General features: G+C 42.3%; 1 protein-coding gene across 1 annotated transcript; it reads left to right on the top strand.

Moving 5' to 3' along the window:
- Window positions 1-1429: 1429 nt before the first annotated feature.
- Window positions 1430-10551, top strand: LOC118774122 (scavenger receptor cysteine-rich domain-containing group B protein). The gene is made up of 11 exons (XM_036523278.1): window positions 1430-1550; window positions 2631-2664; window positions 3619-3650; window positions 4822-5124; window positions 5804-5872; window positions 6964-7278; window positions 7623-7703; window positions 8077-8145; window positions 9048-9362; window positions 9863-9940; window positions 10235-10551. Exons 1-11 carry the CDS (start codon window positions 1430-1432, stop codon window positions 10549-10551), a joined length of 1734 nt encoding a protein of 577 aa, XP_036379171.1.
- The last annotated feature ends 2763 nt before the right edge of the window (window positions 10552-13314 follow it).

The following is a 13314-nucleotide window of genomic DNA, read 5'->3' as shown; positions in this document are numbered from 1 at the left end:
ACTCAAAGACATTTTGATCTAAAGATTTATTCTTAAATCCTTGAAATTTGTTTCATAGACAAATATAAATAGTGAAGTTGATACCCATGTATGAATTTATTTCCAAAAAAAAAAAAAATAAAACATATTTTTGGCTACTTTGAAGAATCTAAAATATAAAATAGTTTTGATTTGTTTATCACTTTTTGGTCACTGCATAATTCCATTTGTGTTACTTCATAGTTTTGATGTCTTCACTATTATTCTAAAGTGTGGAAAATAGTAAGAAGAAGAAAAACCCTTCTATGACTAGGTGTGTCCACACCTTGGTACTGTATATATTGTTTATATTCAGGGGTTTTGGAGGCTTGAGTAAACAGCTTATGGCATGGCCATGCTCATTACTATCCATATAGCAGGGGGAAATGAGCTACTTAGCCGAAAGCAAAAATAGATACCACTTTAGGGATTGTCTGTATTTTTCTCACGCCCCTGCTACTGAAAAGATTGATTTTACAGTAACGATATACCTGACCAGTCTTACTCACTTCCACCATGTTATTCTATATCGTGTGAGAGAGGACTTCTTTGGATACCTTCTGTCAATAATCTGTATTGGCACAACATGCAAGCGAGAGGAGAAACCTTCTATAAATTTCTTTCAGCACAACCTCCTCTATATTCTCCATAGACACACAAACTTCGTTCCATAAAATCCAGCTGAAGTAGCCATAACCCAGTGTTAATCCATTTCACTGGCGTTTGAAAAAAATAGTGGACCACACCTAGGTTGAAATTAAATGTCTTTTGCGTCTTCTTCTCTGATTAATACCATGGTGAGCCAACAGACCGTTCACATCTTAATCTCATTGATAGTATGGTTCTTTGAACTGCTGAAACCACTGATGGAAAAGGGCTGTGAAATGTAGACTCCATTGATCCTTGCATCCTGCCCCGCATTATGCAGTCAGTTCCTATTAGAGAGCACTGGCCGTGCCCAGGGAAATGGACCGAGTTCAGGCCCTGACACAGTCCCGCACAGTTGGAAAGCTGTCAATTGAATGGACAGGCTTAACCAACACAGCCTAGACTCCATTATAACGATATTCTGCTAACTGGATTCACCACTTAGTCAATGGCACTTTGTGTTCAATTGCAGTACCGTCTCTGCATTGCATTAGCACAACTGCGGCCTCACTCTAACTGCAATAGCCATCTGTACTAACCAAAACCAAAAAGTCAGTTTGATGTCGGAGTCTTTCAAGGCCCACCAGTAGCAGAGACAAAGGAAAAAAAAAACAATATGGTAGCTGTGGTAGACACCGGTAGACACTGCAGGTGTGAGGAAAGCCAAAGCTGCCTTCGGATTTGCCAGCATATAGTTTTTGTGAGGGAGAAAGTTTCAGTCGCTCCTGTGTGTTGCAGGCATCTGTACAGATCCTCAGCAAACATGAGAAGCCAGGAAGCTCCTGACAGCACGTACCGAGGATGGAGGGTTGCAGCGTGGCTGCTGGTCTCCTTATTGGGCTCTCTACTGCTGGTGGCTGTCAGCCTGGTTCTTCAGTCTTTCGGTGAGTGAGTGATAACTTCAAGAGCCGGCGTTAGAGCCATGTGATTTCCGCCTCAGATTTCTCCCTTTCAGATGGGTATGTGAACCAACACAAAAATAAAGTGAAAAAGAAAAACATGTTAGGTTAATATCAAATTGCAAGCTGTTGAAACGTGAAATGGTCAGTATATTCCTTGGATGATATTTTGAATTTTAATTGATTTTGCATTTTTTAATGAAATGCCATTGAAATGTCTTTACATGTAATGAGTATATATCTGTTTAAATGTGAAAAAAAAACAAAAAAAACAAAAGTTATTCACAAAAAAAGAAAACATATGTTACTGAACCAACTGAAAAACGATAGGACATGTAAGCCACGTGTCAGTGCCACTGCATTTTCAGGTGACAAGACCATCAAGGTGCCCTATAAAACGTACCTGTGGCGGTACTTTGAGAAGAGAAAATCTGGGGAATGTGTTTGTTTGGATTCACTAAGAACGCATGAATTACCTTTGTAAGGATTACTTGATATACTCCAGGTGTGTCAAATCAAACAATTTCCCTGGGACTCATATTAAACTTACTGAATAAACACTCACTCTTCAGACTTAATTAACAATCATTCTTTTATGAAATTATTTTCCAAAAAACATCAAATTATTTTCAAGCAGTGATGAGATGTATGGTACATGTTCATTTTAAAACAAACTGAGATACTGTACATAAATATTCATTCCTCAGATAGTAAAATCTGAAAACCTGTCAAAGTGGGTTAACATATTTATGAGCCTAATCAGCTCTGAACAGTCAAATTGTGCCAAATCACCTCTTTTCATGGAATGTCATCCCTGATGCAAACAATTATTCTTAATTGAAATAAGATGTTAAAAGAATGTCTTTGGTCTTAAAAAGTGGCTCATTCACTAATTAAAAGCATTCAGTATTAATAGAGGCATGTTACAAATATGAAAACATACTAATTTTTTCTAATCTAGTGTGAATTTTTCCATTAAACCATGTGATCAAAAGTCAGTTATACTCAACAATAACATTTGCGTCATTTGTATTAAAACATTCTGTTTTTCTCTTTTCTTAGGAGACGTGAAAACTACAAAGAGAGAGATTACAAGTGAGTATATATGATGACAACTCATTTAAAAATGCAATTCATTTAGTTCATGACTGTGTTATCCTCACCATTGTTACTGACAGTTGTAGTAATTAATAATGCAACTAACTTACCATACCATACTCACGGTGTGACTAACCTACATAACTTCACTGGGGATGGTACAAACACAATAAAAACTCCAGGCTTCTATGACTAAACTATTTTTACAAGGAGAGAACCCTGTGAATTGACCTATATTTTGTATGTTTTTAAAACTCTTGGCCTTTGTTAAGCCCTGAAACTGTAAACCACAGTCCAGTCTTGGCATAAGACTATTGAAATACAAGCAGTAATCTATAGGGACCCATGAATATCTTTGCTAACTCTTTGATAAAGAGACCACAAATACCTTTTCTCGTACACAACTTCCCTACAGACGGAAAATTGCTCTCCGAAGTAACACTGCTTGTGTCTTCACACCAACCATGAGATCCTCAAAAATTATGACGTGTACTTAGGTCGTTTACAGAAATTTCATTTTAATTACTGTCAGGTTATTGGAGTATGGGTAATGTATGTGTAAATAAGCTCATAGAGACAATGCTGTAAAAACTGCAGCCGCTTTTAACAAAAAGCTATAAGCATCCCCAAAGGTAAATCGTAGTCTTGTGTAGAGATTCCGAATGTGAGATTCAAGTCAGTACCCCTCAGTCTGAGCTAAACTGCAGGAGGCTTCCTGTTGCGTGACAATTCAAATATAAAATTACAGGAAGAAGTGGGTATACAGTGACTACAGAGGGGCTGCCATAGTGCAAACTGCGCTATGGCCAAGAATCTCCTTTCAACAAATAATTTGACAAAAGTATCTCTCTCTCTCTCCCTCTCTCTCTCTCTCCTCTCTCTCTCTTTCTCTCTCTCTCTCCCCCTCTCCCTCTCCCTCTCCCTCTCCCTCTCCCTCTCCCTCTCATACAGCCAGTAATACAACTTCAATGCAGGCTCTTTCACAAGGTAAGAACAGCCCGAAAGTCTCTATTTCTGCTATCTCTACATCTTTTTTTTTTTCTTTTTTGGGCACCGTTCCTCTTAGGTCCACATTCTAATCACCTTAGTTTGAACACGTTCCAAAGGACAAGTCACTGTTCTCTCATTGCGGATTTAGCCCAAGCAGCCAAGGGTGCGACAGCCGTCCTGTCTGCTGTCGCCGCCGCCCTGCTGCATCGAATTTGTGAAAGGCGAAGGCGAGAGAAGGTGGATCACTCCAGCCCTCGGGGCAGCAAGAAACAGGGTCACTTCCCTCAGCTCTCAATTTACCTAATCCCCTCAATTACTCATTTCCCATGTTCTCCTTGTATGTCCTACACAAGCTCATGGAGTCATGTGTCCCTTAGGTTGTGTACCTTACTCTGACTCTTAAAATTACACTGACTCTAACCCATTCAGGTCCATTGTGTGAATAAACTCTCAAAACAGCAGTGCCACTCTTAGGTCTTTTCTTTTCATCCTCAGGTAGCAATAGGCCTTGAGAGTTTGCCTTAGAATATTTTAGCTAAACGATCAGTTTAAAAGACATGTGACCTGACCAGAGCTGTGTGGACGCAGACATGTTCTAGAGACATTTGTAAAGTTCAGGGACCTGAGGTAATTATGAAATCACTCTGAGTTTTCACTGATTTTCCAGGTTTTTTTAAACTAACAGCAACAATTGAAAGTACTAACAATTCAAAACTAATAGTTTTTATTATTTGCATTAATACTAAGTTCACTGAAAACACATAGTTGCAGTTATTTTTACTCTGCCATGTAATTAACATGGATGATTATATTTTTTGATACAGTATTGTCATTAGGAATAAAAGAGGCTTTAAAAAAAACCCAAGGCTTAGGCATAGATTCTAACTACAGTGTGCTTGCTCCTAAAATTAGTTTTTTTGTGTCTTGTGCAATTTCCCTTAATTTTAGGAGAGTAAACCTAAAATTATGTTATATATTATGTAAAAACGGCTGCAGCTTAATTACTCAAAGGTTAACGAGAACGCTTACTGTGATTAGATGAAATCTGGCCCTCACTGTATGCTCAGCAGACCTGTGTGTGTGTGTGTGAGAGTGTATGTGACGAGCTGGGGGTTGTTCACCTGGCAAAGCCCCTAACCCCCCTGTGTGTGTGTCTCTTGCACTCCAGTGCGCCTGGTGAACGGTCGGAACAGGTGCGAGGGCCGCGTGGAGGTCCAGCACAACGGCACCTGGGGCACGGTCTGCGACGACGACTGGGACATGGTGGACGCCAACGTGGTGTGCCAGCAGCTGCAGTGCGGCTCGGCCGTGGCCGTGTCCAGCAGCTCCACGTTCGGCCAGGGCTCCGGGCCCATCCTGCTGGACAACGTGGACTGCAAGGGAGGCGAGCAGGACCTGGGCCGCTGCGGGAGCCTCGGCTGGGGGATACACAACTGCTACCACTACGAGGATGTGGCCATCACCTGCAAAGGTAGGGCCCCCAACCGACCAGCGGAGGGGTGCGGTGGCTGTCAGGCGTTACTTTCATGTTGTCTGGCGCAGGAAATTAGACCTCGTTATGCCTCCTTAATTCATCCCACTGTAAATTAAGAACGCAACCAAAAAAGGCGATGGGACGAGTACTAAGAAATTAAGTCCTACCGTTATTGCAGATCACATGAGTCTCACAGCCAAAACCAGCAAGAAATGCCTAACACAGTTTACGCTGTGGTCTAGCTACTGGTATTTTGTGGTTCTTTTGTGGTTCAATTTGCTCCAAAGCTCTCAAAATATTAATAGCAATGAGATGAATGAAGAAATAGAGTGTTGTAATGACAGAAAGAATCAGTTGCTGAAAATAGAGATGTTTATATGGTGGTACAGCTGAAACCTGTGAAAAATGGGAGCATTACGTGGGCTGTGATATCAACAGTGTTAATTATGTGTAAAACTGTGTAAAATGTATAAACATAATACTACTGTTTTTTAAGCATTTGGAAAGAAAAGCATGAGAAAAAGCAGATGGACACAGGATTCGTATAAATAGCAACAAAAATTTCACTGTGCAACATAAAACTGAGCCACAGGCAAAAACGGACTGAGATGTCCTGTGTAACTGATTTGTGTAAACGCGGTAACTGATCTCCATTGTTCTCGTGTTGTGTGGACAGACACATCGGCACTGGAAGCGCGAGGTCACACCGAACCCACGACCCCCCCTCGTCGCCACACAGGCCTGAGTAAGCCAGCATTGTCTTTTACTTCCTGTTTGTGTTGTGATCACATGTGCGCCGCGGACCAATGGGATACTCCTTCGTCGGCCTCCGCTGCAAACTTCCTCCTTTCTGCAGCAAGCACAAAGGCCTGAGAAGAATGCAGCTTTTATTTATAGTAAAAAAACACCTTTTCTCATCATCCCATTTGTTCTCCGCTGTATTTCCTGGTGCTCATTAGACACCACCCAGCTCAAGCAGGAGAAGCTGACGTATGCCCAGGTGCACCAAAGATAGTCACAAAATCCGGAGAGAGTCAGCTAGCCGCCCTTCTTCTTCAGAGCTAGGAATCAGTTGACATTGGCATTGTTCCCAAGGGACCATTCAGGGCAACGTGAGAGGACCTATTGTTACGTTATTGTTGTTGTCGTCGAGCCATAGAGATGTCAACATCTGTTTCCACTGCAATGGAACCCTTTTCTCATTCTGAACTTGCCATTCATCGTTGTAGTGTTAATTACAATCACGGCAACACCCTGTGTCCTTGATCTATAGCAATGAGAGCAAATTTAAACCTCCGGGCAATTAACGCCTTCTGCAAATCTGCCAAAAACACTGATTAATACCCTGTGCTACGGGTTTCCTTTGCATGAGCAATTGTTGTTTACAATCTTTTGCTTGGTATTTATTTTCAAATTTACTGGCTGAGGAAAACACTGAAACACTATGTGACTATTCTGAATGAAGGGATCATTCCCTAGCTAATGAGTTGCACTGAAGCCAAAGTTAAGGATCACTGCTCTGCTCATTATAGTGTAGTTTGGTCTTTTTATAATTTGTAATTCTATATTTCAAATTTTTGGCAGCTTGTATTATGTCCTATGCTTCATAACAATAACAAGGATGATGAATGATGACTGATGAAGAATATATCAACACAAAAAAATAATTAGCTAGTGCTGCAGAAATGGTTTCAATGCAAACCCCAAGAGGGCGGGTGGCACTTTGAGCCTTAAAATCTGGAAACCTGTGGCATCAAAGTCAGACGTCAGACCCGCAATCCGGTGTGCATATATACATAGACAAGTGGTGACACTGTGGTTCTGTTTGTGCTCTAGGGGATGGGGCCATCAGGCTGATGGGTGGGTCCGACCATTGCCAGGGGCGGGTGGAGGTCTACTACCGGGGGAACTGGGGTACGGTCTGCGATGACGACTGGGGCCTGAGGGCCGCGGGCGTGGTGTGCCACCAGATAGGGTGTGGCCACGCCCTGGCCCCCACCACCAACGCATACTTTGGCTACGGGACAGGCCTGATCCTTCTGGACAACATCAACTGCATGGGCTACGAGTCTCAGCTGGCATCATGCTACAGCCTGGGCTGGGGCATCCACAACTGTGGCCACCACGAGGACGCTGGGGTCATATGCTCAGGTAAGGGTCCTCTGTCTCCACACAGAGACACGTACACAGATACAGAAATATATGTGTATACTCATTTACATGCACACACACACACATGCACAACACAGAAACATACAAACACTTACAGTCATGGAGACACAAACTTCTATGCGTGTGCGCACACACACACACACAATGTGTACTAAAACTGTACAATTTCAAAAATGATGAGTTAAAATGTGAGCTTTGCAGGTTTCCCTTGTTAATGGTGTCTGCCAATCAAATAAATAATCATAGAAGGACTAGACCAATAAAAAGTGTTTTCATTAAAAATGTTTAAAACAGACGTGCTCCTCTTTTCTTGTCACCTCCAGGATCGGGGACAACAACACCCCCTCCACTGAACACAGAGACGCTGGGGAGAGCCAGGAACTTTGAGACAGAGAGCACAGCAAGTAAGTCTCCAGCTCACACTTCCATTTCTGTGTCACTACAGTTAGTATCAGTAAGGTGTTATTAGAGTGGCGACAGTCTGCTCATTGAAAGAGGTTTCTGTAGTGCTTTCTGGAGGCAGGTGAAAGGCAACCAGGCAGGCTCTGCTGCTGCATGGTCTAAGACTTAGCAGCAGAGGGCGCAATTCTTCCTATATTTCCTACATTGGTTATTGTGCTGAAAGCAGATTGCACGGTGGTTATGAAAAGATGACACACACTGTAAATATTGTTTGCCTTTTTGATGCCAGTATCATTAATAGAAGGATACACACTGATGCAGGAACTGCCTAATACAGCCTTAATGGTCATGACATTTTGCTTTTTCTTATTTCAGTGACTGATGTTACATTTCCAGTCACTAAGACAACAACTGCCGCACCTACAACTCATCTGACAACAAGAGGTAATAAAAGTGGCACACCACGCTGCTGTGATCAACACGCCATCAACCGCACTGACAGAAATCTACAATTAATTACTTATGATACCCTGTAATTATTGTCAGACGAAGCTATTGTGGCTTAAATTCATATCATGAATATTGCTATGGAGAAAAGAGAGTGGATTCTTTTTATTCTCTACATTTGCCCTGATGTGACCTCTTTGAGTATTTATGAATTTACATTTTTAACACATAGTCTGAGAATAAAGCTACAGATGGTTTCTTCTTTTTTGAATTCTCAGCATTAATGAAGCCATCTTCTTGTTCTGCATTGCCAAGTACGATTGCAGATGATCAAACAAGAGCAAGCAAACATACAGACTTTAGAGGGTGAAACGTGCCAGGATAAAAGCAATTAAAAAAAAAATACTTAGGTTAGGTCATTAGCAGTCACATTTCAAGGTCAGTTCCAATTCCGCACCCTCTTGTATGAATCACTTTGCTTAGCACAGGGCGCAGGAGACGACCATTATAGTGGCATCTAATGGCGTAGTGATGTTATCATTACTGCTCTACGCATCAGATCCTGCTGCCTGCATAATTAACCATGGCGTTCCACCCAGCTGGAGTCTGTGCAGGTGTCAGGAATGCGTACTGTGTAATCACATCGCAGTCATTGTCAAGGTCTCTCACAAGGACTACAGACCAACATCACAAGTCAAGTGCAATGCAAAACACACAGTTTACAGAGCAGAAAGGCAAAGCATTCTTAGAATCTCCACAAACACAACTTAATTTTCAGTTTTACACTATCTGACACAACATCTTTTCAATTTTTTTAGATCTCTAGATTAGGCCATTTTCGCTGTGCTGCTCCTGGCTTTGCGTTTTGTGTGATGGTGCCTTTTCCTCCTGTCTGTCAGCGCCTCCCACCATCCGCGTGGTGAACGGGAACAGCAGCTGCCAGGGCCGCGTGGAGGTGCTGTACGGGACCGTGTGGGGGACGGTGTGCGATGACGACTGGGACCTGGACAACGCCCAGGTGGTGTGCCGGCAGCTGGGCTGTGGCCCCGCCATTGCCGCCAAGCAGCTGGCTTTCTTTGGCTACGGCTCCGGGCCCATCCTGCTGGACAACGTGGACTGCAAGGGGAACGAGGGCGTGCTCACCGACTGCTTCAACCTGGGGTGGGGCCAGCACAACTGCGGGCACCACGAGGACGCGGGCGTCATCTGCATGTGTAAGCCGCCTGTCCGGTCGCAGCCACGCCCACACCCACCCACCACACACTCATCTCAGCTCAGGGTGATGCCTGTCTCTCAGTCCCATGCTGCAGAAATTCATGCCATTTCTTCACCGCTTCTGGGAAGGAGGGGTAAAAGAAGATAAGTCATCTTAAAATGAGAAAATAAGACCCAGGAATGGATGCTGGCATGTGTGTTTCGCTGACTGTTTTTTGAAAGATCTCAGCAAAGACCCCACCACTGCAAAGAAACAAACAAACAAACAATACTGCAACTAGGATTTTAGAACATTTTCAAAACTATTTAGACACTTCTAGATCCATCCATTGCAGATCAATTCTGAAATATACAGATAAGACAAAGTGTCTTGCTCTTTTTCTGCGTTGAAGGGCTACTCAAATGGGTCTTGTGCATTAGCTTTATAGAAATCACTCATCTTGCACATTTTCGTCCTGAAAAATAACTGATTAACGTAAAATATTTTTCCATTTTACAGCATTTCAAATCCTTCCTGGAATTTCCAGAGACTTTGGTGCCACAGACCAGACAGCCACCACTACAACGGCATCGGAGGGTGAGTACAGGTGTATGTGACTTTGTGGATGTTGACATTTCAGTGGTTTACCATTCATAAGTTTTATGGTCGAGGCGAAGCAGATTAACAGACCTCCATCCTACCACCTGAGACCATTAAACGAAAACCGATCATCTTCAGTCACGAGGAAGTGGTTTAAGAGGATGGCTTTTAAAGTGCGTGCAGGCTGCGGTTGAGTTGGCTCCGGCCTGTTGCTACATTAGTGTTTGTAACTCTATGGGGTGGCTCGGGTGGCTGGCACTGACGGACATGGGCTGTGTCTGCATTCCCCAGGGGCGCTGAGGCTGGTGGACGGGCAGCACCGCTGTGAGGGCCGGGTGGAGATTTTTGTCCAGGGACAGTGGGGGACGGTGTGCGACGACGCCTGGGACCTCCCGGACGCCCAGGTGGTCTGCCGGCAGGTAGGCTGCGGGGAGGCCGCCGCCGCCCGGGGAGAGGCCTACTTCGGAAGGGGCAGCGGCGTCATCCTCATGGACAACCTCAAATGCAGCAGCTTGGAGACGGCCCTCCAGGAGTGCTCGCACATACCCTGGAACGTCCACAACTGTGACCACTCCGAGGACGCGGGCGTCACCTGCATACTGTTGTGATTCGTCCCCACAGCCAAAACAACTTCCTGTTGCAGGAACCCGGACTTGTAAACATTTTGTAAATGAACACTCGCCCTCTTGGAAAACAAAAAAAAACAAAAAACAAAAAAAAACAAAACAAAACAAATATATTATATTATATATTATAATTATATGTACTTATTATGCACTTTATAAATATATATACATTTTTGAGATACCAAGGAGACCAAAGGTTTAGACTGACTCTGATGTCGTCAAGATGCTGGAATACGTACAGGCATGCTACACTTTTAGAAATTCTTTTATAGTTAAGTATGTTAAGCTGAAACAGGGGCGCAAATAACTCACAGCTGAGATAAAAGAGTTCCCTCTTTTCCCAGGACCATGAGCCAGATACGCAAAACAAAGTCTAACCTTTTAATGCATTCAGGAAAATGGACAGACAGTGCATGACCCTATCTGAAAAAGCACAAACACAAACTATCAACCACTCTTAATTTATTACTGAATAGAACTAGACACATTTCTTGTCAAAGGGACCTCTATCCCCGACACTTTGTGCTGGTTTGTGCTGTGCTAATTCAGATCCTGCTCCCTGTGAATAATTCCGCTTTCTGTTATGGACAATGGATTCTTTTTTTTTCTATTTTGTGACCATTCTCTGGCTGGAGAGTACAAAACACTAATGTATCCTTTGGTATGTCTGATATTTATCTCACTGAGTAGTCCATGGTCACACGTTTCGTGTGAAAATAGTACATTCCTTGAATTGTTTCAATGTGCTCCTTTCACTTGATTTTCCTGTGTGTTTGATTACTTCTATGTTCATTTTACATTTGTATATATATATATATATGTATAATGTGTGTGTGGTGAATTAACTGATCAAACATTCAAGCTAGGAATCAGTCACTGCTGTGTTCACCACACAGTGTTTGATTACTCAGTGCATCCAAACCTACCTATTTACCACTCGGTTATACATCTGGGCTAGATCACCAAAGTAACTATGTTGTTAATGTGATTGTTGTTGTTGACTGTGTACGTCACAGCAGGTTATTTAAAATGGACATTCCGAATCCCCCTCGGATGACTGATCCCAAACTCTGCGGGATGGGTGCCATTTGTAACACAAGAAGCTTTCCAGTGATAATAACTGGAAAAATGTTCTCACTGAAAAAGGCAAAGCTATTCAGTTCTCAGGTTCAAAAGCATTCAATTCAAGATAACCTGCAGAGATCACATGCTTTTGTTGGTTTGACAAACCCTGCTTGGACACTAAAAAAAGGTCACCGGCCTTTTGAAATAGAGACTACTGTACCATTTCCTACACAATATTGTAATATTAACTTTTTTCTCGTATCTAGGGCAGGCTAAAATGGTTTCATATATGCTTATGCATTTGCATGAATTCATTTACACGACTGGATTCTTTAAAAACATTTCTTGATACGGTGCCTTGCATATGGGTAACACAACTCTCCTTTCATAAGAACTGAACGCATAACATCATTTCACACATTTCTTATAGGGCAGTTCACCAATTCCCCACTCTACAAATCCAAAGCACATCATTTAGATACACCAACAGTCTCATTGGTCGGGTAGACTGTCCTTGTGGTTGATTCATTCATGAATCCAACAGATGAAAGGTATATTTACACTTCCAGGCATGGACTGGTATATCGCCATGGGGAAAATGATAATGTTATCTGTCCTTAATTATTTGTAATCCATTGTCTTCATGTACAGCACTACAGAACAAAGTCTCTCTGTAAGGTATGAATATATGTAACTGGGAATAAAGCATGCTATGTGTCAATCAGATCATTCATTTTGAAGATGGATTTTTTTAACTCTCAACTGAAAAATTCTGTGTACCTCAATGACAGAATTACCAATTACTTAAACAATATTTCTGAGAAGGGAAGCAACTTTTAATGAAAAATTATAATTTTGCATATATTCAATTATGCATTTTTAATTGCACCATGCTTCATCTGTCTGAAACGGTTATGATGTTAATGTTTATCCCACTACACACTGCGCTCATATTTTATGAGAGCTCTCTGATTAGTTATTGTCCAGTAACTCACACATGCCACTAGACCAGGCTGCTCTTTTGAGCTGGAATTTTATCAGCTAAAGCTGCTCATTTTTTTAAACAAACAAGTGCTTTAATTCTTATATATAAGACTGACATAGTCATTCTTATATCTTTATTTGTGAGGAGTGTTTTACCCTATGCTTGAGCAGAACAATAAATATTGCCACCTACGCAAGCACTTCACTCTGTTTCCACGGGAACCACTCAGACCGACGCTGTGCATGTGCAAGGTAAATGCTTTCTTCTCAAATGTTCTTTTTGGTTCCAAAATAGGCATCTGGCAAAATATATTACTCAGTTCACTTAGCTTTGTTTTGTATTCTTTGTACTCTCCAATTTGAAAACTGTTTCATGTACTTTTGCTTGAGCAAGTGTTGCTAGTTACTGGTATCTCCTTTATGTCCCTGGGTCCCAGACAGAGGTCTATCTGTCCTCCATAAAGACAAGGACGGAAGATGGATGTTGTGATGAAGTGTCATGCACGGCTGCACTTAGCATGCAGCGTACTAACACCATGCTACTGCCCAATGTCTTCCTCATCCAGCCTCTCCAAACTAACTGACAGGACCAGCCTAATAGAGAGGAGCATCACACCAGTAAATCCGATGCTCTAACAATATCTAGTCAGGCACAGCAAATAACACTCAAGAAATACTGTGTTAGTCATTAGCGTT

Source organism: Megalops cyprinoides, chromosome 3, assembly GCF_013368585.1.
Source record: "Megalops cyprinoides isolate fMegCyp1 chromosome 3, fMegCyp1.pri, whole genome shotgun sequence".
NCBI lineage: Eukaryota > Metazoa > Chordata > Actinopteri > Elopiformes > Megalopidae > Megalops > Megalops cyprinoides.
The sequence above is the reverse complement of the archived record's forward strand: the minus strand, read 5'-3'. Positions and strand labels throughout refer to the sequence as shown.

Coding starts and splice junctions, on each gene's coding strand:
- LOC118774122 (XM_036523278.1), top strand. CDS start 1,430: ATGAGAAGCCAGGAAGCTCCTGACAGCACGTACCGAGGATGGAGGGTT. Junction 1,551..2,630: donor CCTGGTTCTTCAGTCTTTCG/GTGAGTGAGTGA, acceptor TTTTCTTAGGAG/ACGTGAAAACTACAAAGAGA. Junction 7,279..7,622: donor CGCTGGGGTCATATGCTCAG/GTAAGGGTCCTC, acceptor TGTCACCTCCAG/GATCGGGGACAACAACACCC.